Raw genomic sequence first — 18731 nt, forward strand, 5'->3', positions numbered from 1 at the left:
TCCCCCAAAATTCCCCCCAAATCCCCAAAATTCCCCCTGGCTCTCACCTGGCTCCCAAAATCCCAAAAATTCCCCCAAAATCCCCAAAAATCCCCAAAAATTCCCCCAAAAATTCCCCCAAATCCCTCCCACCCCTCGCTGTGGCCACGCCCCCTCACTGTGCCCCCCTCACGTTGGCTCCGCCCCCTCGCTGTGCCCCCCTCACGTTGGCTCCGCCCCCTCACTGTGCCCCCCTCACGTTGGCTCCGCCCCCTCCCCGTAGCCCCCTCACGTTGGCTCCGCCCCCTCCCCGTGGCCCCCTCACGTTGGCTCCGCCCCCTCACCGTGCCCCCCTCACATTGACCCCGCCCTCTCGCCGCGTCCCTCTCGCTGTAACCCCGCCCCTTTCCCCGGCTGGCCCCGCCCCTTTAACCCGTTGTTTCCCGGTGCGTTTTTCTCTCTCCCCTCCCCCCCCAGGAATGGCTCCCGGAGCCTTCGGCCTCGGCCCCGCCCCCCCGCTCCTGCTCCTCCTCCTCCTCCTCGCGGCCCCGGCGCGCGCGGGAAACGGCGCCGAGCGTGAGTGGGGGAGGGGAAATCCGGGGATTTCCGGAACATTCGGGGGGGAATTTGGGGGAAGAATTTTTGGGGAAGAATTTTGGGGAATTTTGGGAAGAATTTTGGGAAAAAATTTCGGGGAATTTTGGGGAATAATTTTGGGGGAATTTTGGGAAGAATTTTGGGGGAATTTTGGGAAAAATTTCGGGGAATCTTTGGGAATAATTTTGAGAATTTTGGGAAGAATTTTGGGAAGAATTTTGAGAAGAATTTCGGGAATTTTGGGAAGAATTTGGGGAAGAATTTGGGGAAGAATTTTGCGAATTTTGCGGAATTTTGGGAAGGATTTTGGGAATAATTTTGGGAATAATTTTGGGGAATTTCGGGAAGAATTTTGAAAAGAATTTTGGGGAATTTTGGGAAGAATTTTGAGAAGAATTTCGGGAATTTTGGGAAGAATTTTGGGAAGAATTTCGGGGCAAATTTCAGGAATAATTTCGCGAATTTTGGGGAATTTTTGGGAATAATTTTGGGAAGAAGTTTGGGGATAATTTTGGGGATAATTTTGGGAATTTTGGGAATAATTTTTGGGAGAATTTTGGGGAATTTGGGGAAGAATTTTGAGAATAATTTTGGGAAGAATTTCGGGAAGAATTTCGGGGCAAATTTCGGGAATAATTTCGCGAACTTTGGGGAATTTTTGGGAAGAATTTTGGGGAAGAATTTTGGGAAGAATTTTGGGAATAATTTCGTGAATTTTGGGGAATTTTTGGAAAGAATTTTGGGGAATAATTTTGGGAAGAATTTCGGGAATAATTTTGCGAATTTTGGGAAGAATTTTGGGGAATTTTTGGGAAGAATTTTGAGAAGAATTTTGGGGAATAATTTCGCGAATTTTGGGGAATTTTTGGGAAGAATTTTGGGGAAGAATTTTGGGAAGAATTTCGGGAAATTTGGGAATAATTTTGGGAATATGGGGAATTTTGGGAATTTCGGGAATGGTTTTGGGAATTTTGGAAATTCTGGGAATGGTTTCAGGAATTTTGGGAGTTTTGGGGAATTTCAGGAACAATTCCAAGAATTGTTTTGGGAATTTCATGAATTATTTTGGGAATAATTTGGGGAATTTCAGGGTGGATTTCAGGAACATTTGGAATAATTTTGAGATTTTTCGGGAATTATTTCGGGAATTTCTGGAATTTCTGGAATTTCGGAATCGTTTCAGGAATTCTTTGGGGGACCTTGGGAACCCGAATTGGGAATTTCGAAAACGATTTCAGGAATTTCGGGAATTATTTGGGGGATTTTGGGAATTTCAGGAACAACTTAGGGACTTTCAGGGATTTTGGGAATTTCAGGAGTTGTTCGGGGAATTTTGGGGTTTAGGTTTGGGGATTTGGGGGTTTTGGGTTTTTGGGGTTTGGGATTTGGAGATTTTGGGTTTGGGGATTGGGAGTTTGGGGTTTTTGGGGTTTTGGGGTTTGGGGATTTTGGGTTTGGGGATTTTGGGGTTTGGGATTTGGGAATTTTGGGGTTTAGAGTTCTTGGAGTTTTGGAGTTTGGGTTTTGGGGATTTGGGATTTTGGGGTTTTGGTGTTTGGGGATTTTGGGGTTTTGGGTTTTAAAGCTTTGGCTTTGAGGTTTTGGGGTTGGGATTTGGGGTTTTGGGTTTTCAGTTTTAAAATTTGGGGTTTGGGATTTAGGGTTTGAGGATTTTGGGGTTTTGGGGAACTCTGGGTTTGGGGTTTGGTCCTTGTGGTTTTGGGATTTTGGGGATTTGGGGGCTGGGATTTTGGGGATTTGGGATTTTGGGGATTTGGGGTTTTTGGGGAACTCTGGTTTGGGGGTTTTAGGGTTTTGGGGTTGGAGGTTTTGGGGTTTTGGTGGTCATGGTCAAGGTGGTCACTCAAGGTGGTCAAGGTGGTCATGAAGTCCAGGTGGTCACAGGGTCAAGGTGGTCATGGTCAAGGTGGTCATGGGGTCAAGGTGGTCACGGTCAAGGTGGTCATGGTCAAGGTGGTCATGGGGTCAAGGTGGTCACGGTCAAGGTGGTCCCAATGTTCAGGTGGTCACAGGGTCCAGGTGGTCATGAAGTCCAGGTGGTCACTCAAGGCAGTCACAGGTCAAGGTGGTCACTCTGGTCATGGTCAAGGGGGTCCCAAGGTCCAGGTGGTCACTCTGGTCATGGTCAAGGGGGTCCCAAGGTCCAGGTGGTCACTCTGGTCATGGTCAAGGTGGTCATGGTCAAGGTGGTCATGAAGTCCAGGTGGTCCCAATGTTCAGGTGGTCATGGTCAAGGTGGTCACAGGGTCAAGGTGGTCATGGTCGAGGTGGCCCCCAGGTGCAGGTGATGGTCACTCTCAAGGCGGTCACAGGGTCAAGGTGGACAAGGTCAAGGTGGTCACAGGGTCCAGGTGGTCACAGGGTCCAGGTGCTCATGGTCAAGGTGGTCACAGTCAAGGTGGTCCCAAGGTCATGGTGGTCATGGTCAAGGTGGTCATGGTCAAGGTGGTCATGGTCAAGGTGGTCACAGGGTTCAGGTGGTCATGGTCAAGGTGCTCATGGTCAAGGTGCTCATGGTCAAGGTGGTCACTCTCAAGGTGCTCAAGGTGGTCATGAAGTCCAGGTGGTCACAGGGTCAAGGTGGTCACGAAGTCCAGGTGGTCGTGGTCAAGGTGGTCATGGTCAAGGTGGTCATAGGGTCAAGGTGGTCATGGTCGAGGTGGCCCCCAGGTGCAGGTGATGGTCACTCTCAAGGTGGTCACAGGGTCAAGGTGGACAAGGTCTCAAGGTGGTCACAAGCTCCAGGGGGGTCACTGTCCACGTGGTCAGAAGGTCGTGGTGTTCACAGGGTCCAGGTGCTCATGGTCAAGGTGGACAAGGTGTCAAGGTGGTCACAGGGTCCAGGTGGTCACAGGGCCCAGGTGGACAAGGTGTCAAGGTGGTCACAGGGTCCAGGTGGTCGTGGTCAAGGTGGTCACAGGGTCCAGGTGGTCACAGGGTCCAGGTGCTCATGGTCAAGGTGGTCACTCTCAATGTGCTCAAGGTGGTCATGAAGTCCAGGTGCTCCCAATGTCCAGGCGGTCACTGGTGGGGTCAGGTGGGACCAGGGGAGCTCAGGTAGGACCAGGGGAGCTCAGGTGAGCTCAGGTGAGCCGGGGTGGGAGCAGATCTCCTCCAGGATGTCCCCACAGTGCGTGGGAGGAGTTCCGGGATGCCAGGGCCGGGCAGGGTCCCCGTCCCACCCCACCCCACCCCACCAGTCCCACCAGTCCCACCAGTCCCGCGGGGCCCATGTCCCAACCCTGGGACGCAGGAGCCACCCACGCTGGGGGCGGGGCCACCGGGACAGGGGGCGGGGCCTCCAGGTGGGCACAGGGGCAGGTGGACACGGGGTCCAGGTGGGCACAAGGTTCAGGTGGGCACAAGGCCCAGGTGGTTCCAAGGTCCAGGTGGGCAGAAGGTCCAGGTGATCATGATCAAGGTGGGCACAGGTCCAGGTGGTTCCAAGGTCCAGGTGGGCACAGGGTCCAGGTGGTCATGGGGCTCAGATGGTCACTCTCAGGTGGTCAAGGTGCTCGTGGTCAAGGTGGTCACAGGGTCCAGGTGGCCCAAAGGCCCAGGTGGGCACAAGGCCCAGGTGGTTTCAAGGTCCAGGTGGTCATGGGGCTCCCATGGTCACTCTCAAGGTGATCCCAAGGTCCAGGTGGGCACTCTCAGGGTGGTCACAGGGTCCAGGTGGTTCCAAGGTCCAGGTGGTTCCAAGGTCCAGGTGATCATGATCAAGGTGGGCACAATGTCCAGGTGGTCACAGGGTCCAGGTGGTCACTCTCAGGATCCAGGTGGTTCCAAGGTCCAGGTGGTCATGGGGCTCAGATGGTCACTCTCAGGTGGTCAAGGTAGTCACAGGGTCCAGGGGGTCCCAAAATTCAGGTGGCCTCAAGGTCCAGGTGGTCACAAGGTTCACGTGGCCCAAAGGACCAGGTAATCATGGTTGAGGTGGTCACAGGGTCCAGGTGGGCACAAGGCCCAGGTGGGCAAAAGGTTCAGGTGGGCACAGGTCCAGGTGGGCACAGGGTCCAGGTGGTTTCAAAGTCCAGGTGGGCACAAGGTCCAGGTGGGCACAGGGTCCAGGTGGTCACAGGATCCAGGTGATCATGATCAAGGTGGGCACAAGGTCCAGGTGCTCACAAGGTCCAGGTGGTCATGGGGCTCCGATGGTCACTCTCAAGGTGATCCCAAGGTCCAGGTGGGCACTCTCAGGGTGGTCATGAAGTCCAGGTGGCCACAGGGTCCAGGTGGTTCCAAGGTCCAGGTGGTCACAAGGTCCAGGTGGTCACAAGGTCCAGGTGATCATGATCAAGGTGGGCACAAGGTCCAGGTGCTCACAAAGTCCAGGTGCTCACAAAGTCCAGGTGGTCATGGGGCTCAGATGGTCACTCTCAAGGTGATCCCAAGGTCCAGGTGGGCACTCTCAGGGTGATCACGGGGTCCAGGTGGCCACAGGGTCCAGGTGGGCACAAGGTTCACGTGGTCACTCTCACAGTGGTCAAGGTGGCCATGGTCAAGGTGGCCCCAGGGTCCAGATGGTCATTCTCAAGGTGCTCATGGTCAAGGTGGTCACAGGGTCAAGGTGGTCACAAGGTTCAGGTGGCCTCAAGGTCCAGGTGGTCACGGGTCCACGCGGTTCCAAGGTTCAGGTGGCCCAAAGGACCAGGTGATCATGGGGCTCAGGTGGGTACAGGTCCAGGTGGGCACAAGGTCCAGGTGGTCACTCTCAAGGCGGTCCCAATGTCCAGGTGTTTATGGTCAAGGTGGTCACAGGGTCAAGGTGGCCACAAAGTCCCGATGGTCATGGTTGAGGTGGTCACAGGTCCAGGTGGTCACAGGGCTCAGGTGGCCCAAAGGACCAGGTGACCATGGCCAAGGTGGTCACAGGGCTCAGGTGGTCACAGGTCCAGGTGGTCACTCTCAAGGTGGTCACAGGTCCAGGTGTTTATGGTCAAGGCGGTCACAAAGATCAAGTTGTGGTCAAGGTGGCCACAAAGTCCAGGTGACCATGGCCAAGGTGGTCACTGTCCAGGTGGTCAGGGCTTCAAGGTGGCCACAAAGTCCAGGTGGTCATGGGGTCCAGGTGGTCACAGGTTCAAGGTGATCCCAAGGTCCAGGTGGTCAGAGGGTCCAGGTGACCATGGTCAAGATGGTCACAGGGTCCAGGTGGTCCCAAGGTCCAGGTGACCATGGCCAAGGTGGTCACAAGGTCCAGGTGACCACAGGGTCCAGGTGATCATGGCCAAGGTGGTCACTGTCCAGGTGGTGGTCAGGGGTTCAAGATGGCCACAAAGTCCAGGTGGCCACAGGGTCCAGGTGACCATGGTTGAGGTGGCCACAGGGTCCAGGTGGTCATGGTCAAGATGGTCCCAAGGTCCAGGTGGCCCAAAGGACCAGGTGATCATGGCCAAGGTGGCCCTGTCCAGGTGGTCACAGGGTCCAGGTGATCATAGCCAAGGTGATCACAGGGTTCAGGTGGTCACAGGTCCAGGTGACCATGGCCAAGGTGGTCACAGGGCTCAGGTGGTCACAGGTCCAGGTGGTCACTCTCAAGGTGGTCCCAATGTCCAGGTGTTTATGGTCAAGGCGGCCACAAAGTCCAGGTGGCCCCAGGGTCCAGGTGATCATAGCCAAGGTGATCACAGGGCTCAGGTGGTCATGGTCCAGGTGATCACAGGGTCCAGGTGGTCACAGAGTCCAGGTGATCACAGGGTCCAGGTGATCATGGCCAAGGTGGTCACAGGGTCCAGGTGACCACAGGTTCAAGGTGATCCCAAGGTCCAGGTGGTCACAGGTCCAGGTGGTCATGGTCCAGGTGATCACAGGGTGCAGGTGACCATGGCCAAGGTGGCCACAAAGTCCAGGTGGTCACAGGTTCAAGGTGATCTCAAGGTCCAGGTGGTCATGGGGTCCAGGTGGCCACAGGGTCCAGGTGGCCCAAAGGACCAGGTGATCATGGCCAAGGTGGCCACAAGGTCCAGGTGACCACAGGGTCCAGGTGATCATGGCCAAGGTGGTCACTGTCCAGGTGGTGGTCAGGGGTTCAAGATGGCCACAAAGTCCAGGTGGTCACAGGGTCCAGGTGACCACGGTTGAGGTGGCCACAGGGTCCAGGTGATCGTGGTCAAGATGGTCCCAAGGTCCAGGTGGCCCAAAGGACCAGGTGACCATGGTCCAGGTGGTCACTCTCAAGGTGGTCACAATGTCCAGGTGTTTATGGTCAAGGCGGTCACAAAAATCAAGTTGTGGTCAAGGTAGCCACAGGGTCCAGGTGACCATGGCCAAGGTGGTCACTGTCCAGGTGGTCACAAGGTCCAGGTGGTGGTCAGGGGTTCAAGATGGCCACAAAGTCCAAGTGGTCACAAGGTCCAGGTGACCATGGCCAGGAAGGTCCCAAGGTCCAGGTGGCCCAAAGGACCAGGTGACCATGGCCAAGGTGGCCACAAGGTTCAGGTGACCACAGGGTCCAGGTGATCGTGGTCAAGGTGGTCACAGGTCCAGGTCCAGGTGACCACAGGGTCCAGGTGATTGTGGTCAAGGTGATCCCAAGGTCCAGGTGGTCCAGGAGCTCCTTCCCCAGGTAACCCCAGGTGGCCCCAGGTGGCCCCAACCTCGTTCTTGGCCCATCTGGGTGTGCTTGGAATGTCCTGGGCAGGTGAGACCTGACCCCACCCAGGTGAGCCCTGACCCCACCCAGGTGAGACCCTGACCCCACCCAGGTGAGACCTGACCCCACCCAGCTCAGGACCACACCCAGGTGAGACCCTGACCCCACCCAGGTGACCCCCATGACCCCACCCAGGTGAGGCCCTGACCCCACTCAGGTGACCTCCATGACACCTCGATGACGTCACACCTTCCGTGCCCCCTGATTGGCCGCTCAGCCATCACATGACCACACCTGGCCCCACCCAAACCCCCCCCCCCCGGGAATGGAAATTTTGGGATTTTCTAAAATTCAAATTTTCCTCTTTTTTTTGGTTGATTTTCCCCCATTTCTCCCCTGATTTTCCTCCTTTTTTTTTTTGCCCCAAATTCCCTAAAATTCTCCGTTTTTTGGTCAATTCCTCATTTCTCCCTTTCCTCCCATTTTTTGGTCAATTCCTCATTTTCTCCCTTTCCTCCCATTTTTTTTCCTTTTTCACTCATTTTTCCTGCCAATTTCCACTTTTTTCCTATTTTTTCCCCATTTTTTCCCTTTTTTTTTTTCCCTTTTCCCACCATTTTTTCTCCTTTTTTTGGGACAAAATTCCCAGGTGTTCTCCCGCTTTTTTTCCTATTTTTTTTCTCCCATTTCTCTCATTTTTCCCCATTTTCTTCCCATTTTCCCCATTTTTCACCATCTCCTCAATTTTTTCCCATTTTCCCACAGTTTTTTCCCATTTTTTCCCATTTTCCCAGTTTTTTGCCCCAGTTCTGAAGGAGGACAAGTCACCGATCATTTCCCCATTTTCCCCCATTTTTCCCCCATTTTTTCCCATTTTTCCCCATTTTCCCCCATTTTTTTACCATTTTCCCCATTTTTTCCCCATTTTTTCCCCATTTTTCCCATTTTCCCTGTTTTTTGCCCAATTCCTGAGGAGGATGAGTCACAGATCACTTCCCCATTTCCCCCCAATTTTTCCCCTTTTTTTCCCAATTTTCTCATCATTTCCCCCCCATTTTTCACTTATTTTTCCTCTTTTTTCATTTTTTTTCACCATTTTTCCCATTTTCCCAATTTTTTCACCCCAGTTCCCAAGGAGGACACATCATGGATCTTTTCCCCATTTCCCCCCATTTTTATCCCATTTTTCCCCCCCATTTTTCCCCATTTTCCCTCCATTTTTCCCCATTTTTTCACCATTTTTCCCCATTTTTTCCCCGTTTTTTTCCCGTTTTTTCACATTTTTCCCATTTTCCCCGTTTTTCACCCCAGTTCCCAAAGAGGATGAGTTGTGCATCCTTTCCCCATTTCCCTCCATTTTTATCCCATTTTTCTTCCATTTTCCCCCATTTTTTCATTGTTTTTTGCCATTTTTTCACCGTTTTTTCTCGTTTTTTCACATTTTCCCCATTTTCCCCGTTTTTCACCCCAGTTCCCAAGGAGGACACATCATGGATCTTTTCCCCATTTTCTGCCATTTTTTCCACCATTTTTTCCCCATTTTTCCCCCCATTTTTTCACCTTTTTTCCCATTTTTTCACCGTTTTTTCCCGTTTTTTCACATTTTTCCCGTTTTTCACCCCAGTTCCTGAGGAGGACACATCGTGGATCTTTTCCCCATTTTTCCCCCCTTTTTTCCCCATTTCTTCATCGTTTTTCCCCATATTTTCATTGTTTTTTCCCCATTTTTTCACCGTTTTCCCCATTTTTTCCCCGTTTTTCACCATTTTTCCCATTTTCCCAATTTTTCACCCCAGTTCCCAAGGAGGACACGTCGTGGATCTTTTCCCCATTTCCCCCCATTTTTATCCCATTTTTCCCCATTTTCCCTCCATTTTTCCTCCATTTTTTCCCCATTTTTCCCCATTTTTTCCCCAATTTTTCCCCATTTTTTCCCCGTTTTTTCACATTTTTCCCATTTTCCCAATTTTTTGCCCCAGTTCCCAAGGAGGACACGTCATGGATCTTTTCCCCATTTCCCCCCATTTTTATCCCATTTTTCCCCACCATTTTTCCCCATTTTCCCTCCATTTTTCCTCCATTTTTCCCCATTTTTCCCCATTTTTTCACTGTTTTTCCCCATTTTTTCACCGTTTTTTCCCATTTTCCCCGTTTTTCACCCCAGTTCCCAAGGAGGACGAGTCGTGCATCCTTTCCCCATTTCCCCCCATTTTTATCCCATTTTTCTTCCATTTTCCCCCATTTTTTCATTGTTTTTTTGCCATTTTTTCACCGTTTTTCCCCATTTTTTCACCGTTTTTTCTCGTTTTTTCACATTTTCCCCGTTTTTCACCCCAGTTCCCAAGGAGGACACATCATGGATCTTTTCCCCATTTTCTGCCATTTTTTCCACCATTTTTCCCCCATTTTTTCCACCATTTTTTCCCCATTTTTTCACCGTTTTTTCCCGTTTTTTCACATTTTTCCCGTTTTTCACCCCAGTTCCTGAGGAGGACACATCGTGGATCTTTTCCCCATTTTTCCCCCCTTTTTTCCCCATTTCTTCATCGTTTTTCCCCATATTTTCATTGTTTTTTGCCGTTTTTTCACCGTTTTCCCCCGTTTTTTCCCGTTTTTTCACATTTTTCCCATTTCCCCCGTTTTTCGCCCCAGTTCCCAAGGAGGACACATCATGGATCTTTTCCCCATTTCCCCCCATTTTTATCCCATTTTTCTTCCATTTTCCCCCATTTCTTCATCGTTTTTTGCCGTTTTTTCACCGTTTTTTGCCGTTTTTTCACCGTTTTTCCCCGTTTTTTCCTGTTTTTTCACATTTTTCCCATTTTCCCCGTTTTTCACCCCATTTTGCAGTTCCCGAGGAGGACGAGTCGCGGATCATCGGGGGCCGGCCCTGCTCCGTGGCCCAGCGCCCGTTCCAGGACATTTCCCCCCATTTTCCCCCATTTTTTCCCCATTTTTTCACTGTTTTTTCCCCTTTTTTCCATTTTCCCAATTTTTTGCCCCAGTTCCCGAGGAGGACACGTCATGGATCTTTTCCCCATTTCCCCCCATTTTTATCCCATTTTTCCCCATTTTCCCTCCATTTTCCCTCCATTTTTTCCCCATTTTTCCCCATTTTTTCACTGTTTTTCCCCATTTTTCCCCGTTTTTTCCTGTTTTTTCACATTTTTCCCATTTTCCCAATTTTTCACCCCAGTTCCCAAGGAGGACGAGTCGTGCATCCTTTCCCCATTTGCCCCCATTTTTATCCCATTTTTCTTCCATTTTCCCCATTTCTTCATCGTTTTTCCCCATTTTTTCACCGTTTTTTCCCGTTTTTTTCCCGTTTTTTCACATTTTTCCCGTTTCCCCGTGTTTTCACCCCAGTTCCCGAGGAGGACGAGTCGCGGATCATCGGGGGCCGGCCCTGCTCCGTGGCCCAGCGCCCGTTCCAGGTGGCGCTGATCAAGCGGGGGCAGATCCTGTGCGGGGGCAGCCTCGTGGCCGCCCAATGGGTGCTGACGGCCGCGCACTGCAAGCAGCCAATCAGGTGAGGGCACACCTGCGACAGGTACAGACACACCTGGGATACACCTGGGATACACCTGGGCACAGCTGGGGGCACCTGGGATAGGGTACACACACACCTGGGCACACCTGAGAGCCCAATGGGTGCTGACGGCGGCGCACTGCAAGCAGCCAATCAGGTGAGGGCACACCTGCGACAGGTAATGCACACACCTGGGCACACCTGGGATACACCTGGGATACACCTGGGGGCACCTGGGTACAGGTACACACACACCTGGGTACACCTGAGAGCCCAATGGGTGCTGACGGCGGCGCACTGCAAGCAGCCAATCAGGTGAGGGCACACCTGCGACAGGTAATGCACACCTGGGATAGGGTACACACACACCTGAGCACACCTGGGGGCACCTGGGCACACCTGGGCACACCTGGGATAGGTACAGACACACCTGAGCACACCTGGGGGCCCAGTGGGTGCTGACGGCCGCGCGCTGCAAGCAGCCAATCAGGTGAGGGCACACCTGGGCACACCTGGGATGGGTTACACACATACCTGGGAGGCACATGGGGGCACCTGAGATGCATGTGAGACACACCTGGGCACACTGGGATACACCTGGGATACACCTGGGATACACCTGGCTGGGTGGTGACACCTGTCCCAGCTCACCTGTCCCTGTCACCTGTCCCTGTCACCTGTCCTGTGTCACCTGTCCTGTGTCACCTGTCTCACCTGTGCTCACCTGTCTCACCTTTTCAGGGACCTGCAGGTGCTGATCGGCACCAACACGCTCTGGGCAGGTACGGGCCAGGTGCGCTCACCTGTGTCACCTGTCCTGTGTCACCTGTCCCCTCTCACCTGTCCTGTGTCACCTGTCCCATGGAGCTCCATCCCACCTGTCCTGTGCTCACCTGTCCCTGTCACCTGTCCCATCTCACCTGTCCCGTCTCACCTGTGTCACCTGTCCTGTGTCACCTGTGCTCACCTGTCCCATCTCACCTGTCCCCTCTCACCTGTGCTCACCTGTGTCACCTGTGTTACCTTTTCAGGGACCTGCAGGTGCTGATCGGCACCAACACGCTCCGGGCAGGTACGGGCCAGGTGCGCTCACCTGTGTCACCTGTCCTGTCTCACCTGTGTCACCTGTGTCACCTTTTCAGGGACCTGCAGGTGCTGATCGGCACCAACACGCTCCGGGCAGGTACGGGCCAGGTGCGCCGCGTCTCGCGCCTCCAGGTGCACCCCGGCTACAACCCCCGGCGCAACGACAACGACTTCATGCTGCTGCACCTGGACGCACCTGTGCGCTTCGGGCCCCGCGTCAAGAAAATCCGCCCCGCGCCCAGGTGCCCCCGGGCGGGGCAGAACTGCAGCATCTCCGGGTGGGGCACCACCAAATCACCTGGAGGTACCTGGGCACAGGTGTGGGAGGGTCAGGGAGGGCTCAGGTGTGTCCCAGGTGTGTCCCAGGTGTGTCCCAGGTGTATCCCAGGTGGGGTCTCAGGTGAGGTCCCAAGTGAGGTCTCTGGAGCTCCTTATGGAGACCAGGTGCGGTCTCAGGTGTGTCCCAGGTGTGCCCCAGGTGAGGTCCCAGGTGGGTTCTCAGGTGAGGTCTCTGGAGCCCCTTATGGAGACCAGGTGGGGTTGCAGGTGTGTCCCAGGTGTATCCCAGGTGTGTCCCAGGTGTTCCCAGGTGTGTCCCAGGTGAGCTCCAGGTGTATCCCAGGTGTGCCCCAGGTGTGTCCCAGGTGAGCCCCAGGTGTATCCAGGGTGTATCCCAGGTGTGTCCCAGGTGTGTCTCAGGTGTGTCCCAGGTGTATCCCAGGTGTGTCCCAGGTGTGTCCCAGGTGTGTCCCAGGTGTGTCTCACCAGTCCCAGGTGTGTCTCAGGTGTGCCCCAGGTGTGTCCCAGGTGCCCCCGGGCGGGGCAGAACTGCAGCGTCAGCGGGTGGGGCACCACCAAATCACCTGGAGGTACCTGGGCACACCTGGGCACACCTGGGCACACCTGGGCGGGTCCAGGGAGGTTTTGGGCTCCACCAAGGCTGGGAATGGCCCCGGAATGGGGCAAATCCCGGGGATTTTGGGTTCTGCTGACCGAAAAATGGGGTTTTTTGGGGTTTTTTGGGTTTTTTGGCCTCACCTGTGCCTCACCTGTGCAGGTGTTCTGGGGTCCCACCAGAAATCACCTTTGGGGTTGGGAATGGCTCCAAAATGGGGCAAATCCTGGGGATTTTGGGTTCCATTTACCAGAAAAGGAGATTTTGGGGGGGATTTTTGGATTCTGCTGACCCAAAATGGGGATTTCTGGGTTTTGCCTCACCTGTGCTCACCTGGGCACACCTGGGCGGGTCCAGGGAGGTTTTGGGGTCTACCATGGCTGGGAATGGCCCCAAAATGAGGCGAATCCAGGGGATTTTGGGTTCTGCTGACCCAAAATTGGGGAATTTTGGGGTTTTTTGGTTTTTCTCGCCTCACCTGTGCTCACCTGGGCGGGTCCAGGAAGGTTTTGGGTCCCAGAATGAGGCAAATCCAGGGGATTTTGGGTTCCACATAACCAAAAATGGGGATTTTTAAAAGTTTCTCTCACCTGTCTCACCTGTCCCTCACCTGTTGCTCACCTGGATGGGTCTGGGAAGGTTTTGGATCCCAGAATGGGGCAAATCCTGGGGATTTTGGGTTCTGCCGACCCAAAAACGGGGATTTTTGGGGTTTTTTGGGTTTTTGTGCCTCACCTGTCTCACCTGTCCCTCACCTGTGCTCACCTGGGCAGGTCCAGGAAGGTTTTGCATCCCAGAATGGGGCAAATCCTGGGGATTTTGGGTTCTGCTGACCCAAACCCGGGGATTTTTGGGTTTTTTTGGTTTTTCTCGCCTCACCTGTCGCTCACCTGTCTCTCACCTGTCTCTCACCTGTGCAGCCAAGCTGCCGCGGGACCTGCAGTGCGCGCAGGTGCAGACCTTCGGGCCCGAGCAGTGCGCCCGCGCCTACGGCAGCGCCGTCACCCGCAACATGTTCTGTGCAGGTGTGCCCCAGGGCGGCGTCGACTCCTGCCAGGTGAGTGGGACAGGTGTGTGTGTACCTGTGCCAGGTGTGCCCCAGGGCGGCGTCGACTCCTGCCAGGTGAGTGTGCCCAGGTGTGTGTGTGTGTGTGCCAGGTGTGCAACATGTTCTGCGCAGGTGTGCCCCAGGGCGGCGTCGACTCCTGCCAGGTGAGTGGGACAGGTGTGCCCAGGTGTGTGCCAGGTGTGTGCCAGGTGTGTCTGTATGTGTGCCAGGTGTGTGTGTGTGCCCCAGGTGTGTAACATGTTCTGCGCAGGTGTGCCCCAGGGCGGCGTCGACTCCTGCCAGGTGAGTGTGCCCAGGTGTGTGCCAGGTGTGTGCCAGGTGTGTGCCAGGTGTGTCTGTATGTGTGACAGGTGTGTGTGTGTGTGCCAGGTGTGTAACATGTTCTGCGCAGGTGTGCCCCAGGGCGGCGTCGACTCCTGCCAGGTGAGGGAACAGGTGTGCGTGTACCTGTGCCAGGTGTGTGTGTGTGTGTGCCAGGTGTGTCTGTACCTGTGCCAGGTGTGCCTGTACCTGTGCCAGGTGTGTGTGTGTGCCCAGGTGTGTCTGTACGTGTGCCAGGTGTGCCCCAGGGCGGCGTCGACTCCTGCCAGGTGAGGGAACAGGTGTGCGTGTACCTGTGCCAGGTGTGTGTGTGTGTGTGCCAGGTGTGTCTGTACCTGTGCCAGGTGTGCCTGTACCTGTGCCAGGTGTGTGTGTGTGCCCAGGTGTGTCTGTACGTGTGCCAGGTGTGCCCCAGGGCGGCGTCGACTCCTGCCAGGTGAGGGAACAGGTGTGCGTGTACCTGTGCCAGGTGTGTGCCAGGTGTGCCTGTACCTGTGCCAGGTGTGCCAGGTGTGTGCCAGGTGTGTGTGCCCCAGGTGTGTAACATGTTCTGCGCAGGTGTGCCCCAGGGCGGCGTCGATCCTGCCAGGTGAGGGAACAGGTGTGCCAGGTGTGTGCCAGGTGTGTGTGCCCCAGGTGTGTCTGTACCTGTGCCAGGTGTGTGCCAGGTGTGTGTGCCCCAGGTGTGCAACATGTTCTGCGCAGGTGTGCCCCAGGGCGGCGTCGACTCCTGCCAGGTGAGCGGGACAGGTGTGTCTGTACCTGTGCCAGGTGTGTGTGCCCAGGTGTGTGTGTGTACCTGTGCCAGGTGTGTCTGTACGTGTGCCAGGTGTGCCCCAGGGCGGCGTCGACTCCTGCCAGGTGAGTGGGACAGGTGTGCCCAGGTGTGTCTGTACCTGTGCCAGGTGTGTGTGCCAGGTGTGCCCCAGGTGTGTGTGCCCCAGGTGTGCCCCAGGGCGGCGTCGACTCCTGCCAGGTGTGTGTGCCAGGTGTGCCCCAGGTGTGTGTGCCCCAGGTGTGTGTGCCCCAGGTGTGCCCAGGTGTGCCTGTACCTGCCCCAGGTGTGTGCCCCAGGTGTGCCCCAGGGCGGAACAGGTGTGCCAGGTGTGCCCCAGGTGTGCCTGTACTTGTGCCAGGTGTGCCCCAGGTGTATCTCACCTGTCTCTCAGGTGTATCCCAGGTGTCTCTCACCTGTGTGTCTCACCTGTCCCAGTGTGTCTCAGGTGTCTCTCAGGTGTATCCCAGGTGTGTCTCTCTCACCTGTTTCAGGGTGTCTCAGGTCTATCTCAGGTGTATCTCACCTGTGTCTCTCACCTGTTGCAGGGTGACTCAGGTGTATCCCAGGTGTATCCCAGGTGTATCCCAGGTGTATCTCTCTCACCTGTCCGTCTCACCTGTCCCTCTCACCTGTGTCTCTCACCTGTTGCAGGGTGACTCAGGTGGGCCGCAGGTGTCTCTCAGGTGTATCCCAGGTGTATCCCAGGTGTCTCAGGTGTCTCTCAGGTGTCTCTCACCTGTCCCTCTCACCTGTCCCTCTCACCTGTGTCTCTCACCTGTTTCAGGGTGACTCAGGTGTATCTCAGGTGTATCCCAGGTGTCTCTCACCTGTTGCAGGGTGACTCAGGTGTATCTCAGGTGTCTCTCAGGTGTATCCCAGGTGTCTCTCACCTGTCTCTCACCTGTTGCAGGGTGACTCAGGTGTATCCCAGGTGTATCCCAGGTGTATCCCAGGTGTATCTCTCTCACCTGTCTGTCTCTCCCCTGTTTCAGGGTGACTCAGGTGGGCCGCAGGTGTATCCCAGGTGTATCTCAGGTGTATCCCAGGTGTATCTCAGGTGTCTCTCACCTGTCTCTCACCTGTCTCTCCCCTGTTGCAGGGTGACTCAGGTGTATCTCAGGTGTACCCCAGGTGTATCCCAGGTGTGTCTCACCTGTCTCTCACCTGTCCCTCTCCCCCGTTTCAGGGTGACTCAGGTGGGCCGCTGGTGTATCTCAGGTGTATCCCAGGTGTATCCCAGGTGTGTCTCACCTGTGTCTCACCCTCACCTGTCCCTCTCCCCCGTTTCAGGGTGACTCAGGTGGGCCGCAGGTGTCTCTCAGGTGTCTCTCAGGTGTATCCCAGGTGTATCCCAGGTGTATCCAGGTGTCTCTCAGGTGTATCCCAGGTGTATCCCAGGTGTATCCCAGGTGTAACCCAGGTGTGTCTCACCTGTCTCTGTCTCTCCCCTGTTTCAGGGTGACTCAGGTGTATCCCAGGTGTCTCTCACCTGTCTCTCACCTGTCTCTCACCTGTCTCTCCCCCGTTTCAGGGTGACTCAGGTGGGCCGCTGGTGTGCGGGGGGTACCTGCAGGGCGTGGTCTCCTGGGGCCTGGCCGTGTGCGGGCAGCGCGGGAACCCCGGCGTCTACAGCAACGTCTGCCGGGCCACGCCCTGGATCCGCCGCGTCATCGGCGCCGGCCAATGAGGGAGCAGCGCCCGCCGGCACCGACCAATGAGGGACCGGCAGCGACCAATGAGGGACCAGCAGTGACCAATGGGGACCAGCAGTGACCAACAGTGACCAATGAGGGACCGGCAGCCACCAATGAGGGACCAACAGTGACCAACAGTGACCAACACCGACCAATGAGGGACCGGCAGTGACCAACGGGGACCAGCAGTGACCAACAGTGACCAATGAGGGACCGGCAGTGACCAGGAGTGACCAATGGGGACCAGCAGTGACCAACAGTGACCAACACCGACCAATGAGGGACCGGCACTGACCAATGAGGGACCAACAGTGACCAATGAGGGACCACGAGTGACCAACGGGGACCAGGAGTGACCAACACTGACCAACAGTGACCAGCAGTGACCAATGAGTGACCAGCATTGACCAACAGGGACCAATGAGGGAGCAGGAGTGACCAACAGTGACCAGCAGTGACCACCAGTGACCAATGAGTGACCACCAGTGACCATCACTGACCAATGAGGGACCAGCACTGACCAGCACTGACCAATGAGGGACCGGCACCGACCAACAGTGACCAATGAGGGACCGGCACTGACCAGCAGTGACCAACGGGGACCAGGAGTGACCAATGAGTGACCAGCAAACAGTGACCAACAGTGACCAACAGTGACCAGCACTGACCAATGAGGGACCACAAGTGACCAGCAGTGACCAGGAGTGACCAATGAGTGACCACGAGTGACCAGGAGTGACCAACACTGACCAATGAGGGACCGGCACCGACCGGCACCGACCAATGAGTGACCAGCACTGACCAACACCGACCAATGAGGGACCAGGAGTGACCAATGAGGGACTGGGAGTGACCAATGAGTGACCAATGAGTGACCAGCAACCAGCAACCAGTGACCAACAGTGACCAGCAGTGACCAATGAGGGACCGGCACTGACCAGCAGTGACCAATGGGGACCAGGAGTGACCAGGAGTGACCAATGAGGGACCAGCAGTGACCAATGGGGATTTGGGGGGGAAATAAAGAAAAAATGGAAAAAACCCCGAGAGATGGAACTGGGATGAACTGGGAGGGACTGGGACAAACTGGGACAAACTGGGAGGGAACTGGGAGGGACTGAGATGGAACTGGGAGGGAACTGGGAGGGAATTTGTGGTTACTGGTTTGTACTGGTTTGGAGTTTGAGGTTACTGGGATGAACTGGGCGGGGATTGAGAGGGAACTGGGAGGTACTGGGATAAACTGGGAGGGACTGGGAGGGACTGGGATGAACTGGGAGGGAACTGGGAGGGACTGGGGTGAACTGGGAGGGAACTGGGAGGGACTGGGACAAACTGGGAGGGACTGGGGTGAACTGGGAGGGACTGGGAGGGACTGGGAGGGACTGGGGTGAACTGGGAGGGACTGGGAGGGACTGGGATAAACTGGGAGGGACTGGGGTGAACTGGGACAAACTGGGAGGGACTGGTGTTACTGGTCTGTACTGGTCTGTACTGGTTTATACCGGTCCATACTGGTCCATACTGGTCCATACCGGTCCGTACTGGTTTATACTGGTTTATACTGGTCCATACCGGTCCATACTGGTCTATACCGGTCCATACTGGTTTATACTGGTCCATACTGGTCCATGGCGGAGCTGCTGCTGCTGACGCGGGTGGTGCCGGGTGCGGGGGGAGGGGCGGGGGCCGCGGCCCCTCCCCCACCCCCCCCGGGACCCCTCCCCCAGCCCAAGAAGGGGGCGGGGCTGTGGGGGGAGCCCCTGGCGCTGGGGGTGAGCCACTGGTTTATACTGGTTTATACTGGTTTGTACTGGGAGGGACTGGGAGGGACTGGGAGGGGGTGAAAAGGGGGGTTGGGGTTACTGGTTTGTACTGGTTTATACTGGTTTGTACTGGGAGGGACTGGTTTGGACTGGTTTATACTGGGACGGGGGAAAAGGGGGTTTGGGGTTACTGGTTTGTACTGGGAGGGACTGGGAGGGACTGGGAGGGGAGCTGGGGTTACTGGTTTGTACTGGTTTATGCTGGTTTGGACTGGTTTATACTGGGAGGGACTGGGTTGTACTGGTTTATACTGGTTTGTACTGGGAGGGACTGGGAAAAGGGGGTTTGGGGTTACTGGTTTGTACTGGTTTGGACTGGTTTGGACTGGGGGGACTGGTTT

The 18731-nt window shown here is 55.2% G+C and overlaps 1 protein-coding gene across 1 annotated transcript; it reads left to right on the top strand.

Annotated features, from left to right (window-relative positions):
* Positions 1-10557: 10557 nt before the first annotated feature.
* Positions 10558-16686, top strand: LOC129134369 (kallikrein-14-like; the record flags this gene model as incomplete). Its single annotated transcript, XM_077192420.1, has 4 exons — positions 10558-10721; positions 11864-12111; positions 13623-13759; positions 16402-16686. Coding segments are annotated over 4 exons (705 nt in total), but the record flags the coding sequence as incomplete, so codon positions are not given.
* Positions 16687-18731: the final 2045 nt, after the last annotated feature.

The sequence above is a fragment of the Agelaius phoeniceus genome, chromosome 33 (genome assembly GCF_051311805.1).
Source record: "Agelaius phoeniceus isolate bAgePho1 chromosome 33, bAgePho1.hap1, whole genome shotgun sequence".
Lineage (NCBI taxonomy): Eukaryota > Metazoa > Chordata > Aves > Passeriformes > Icteridae > Agelaius > Agelaius phoeniceus.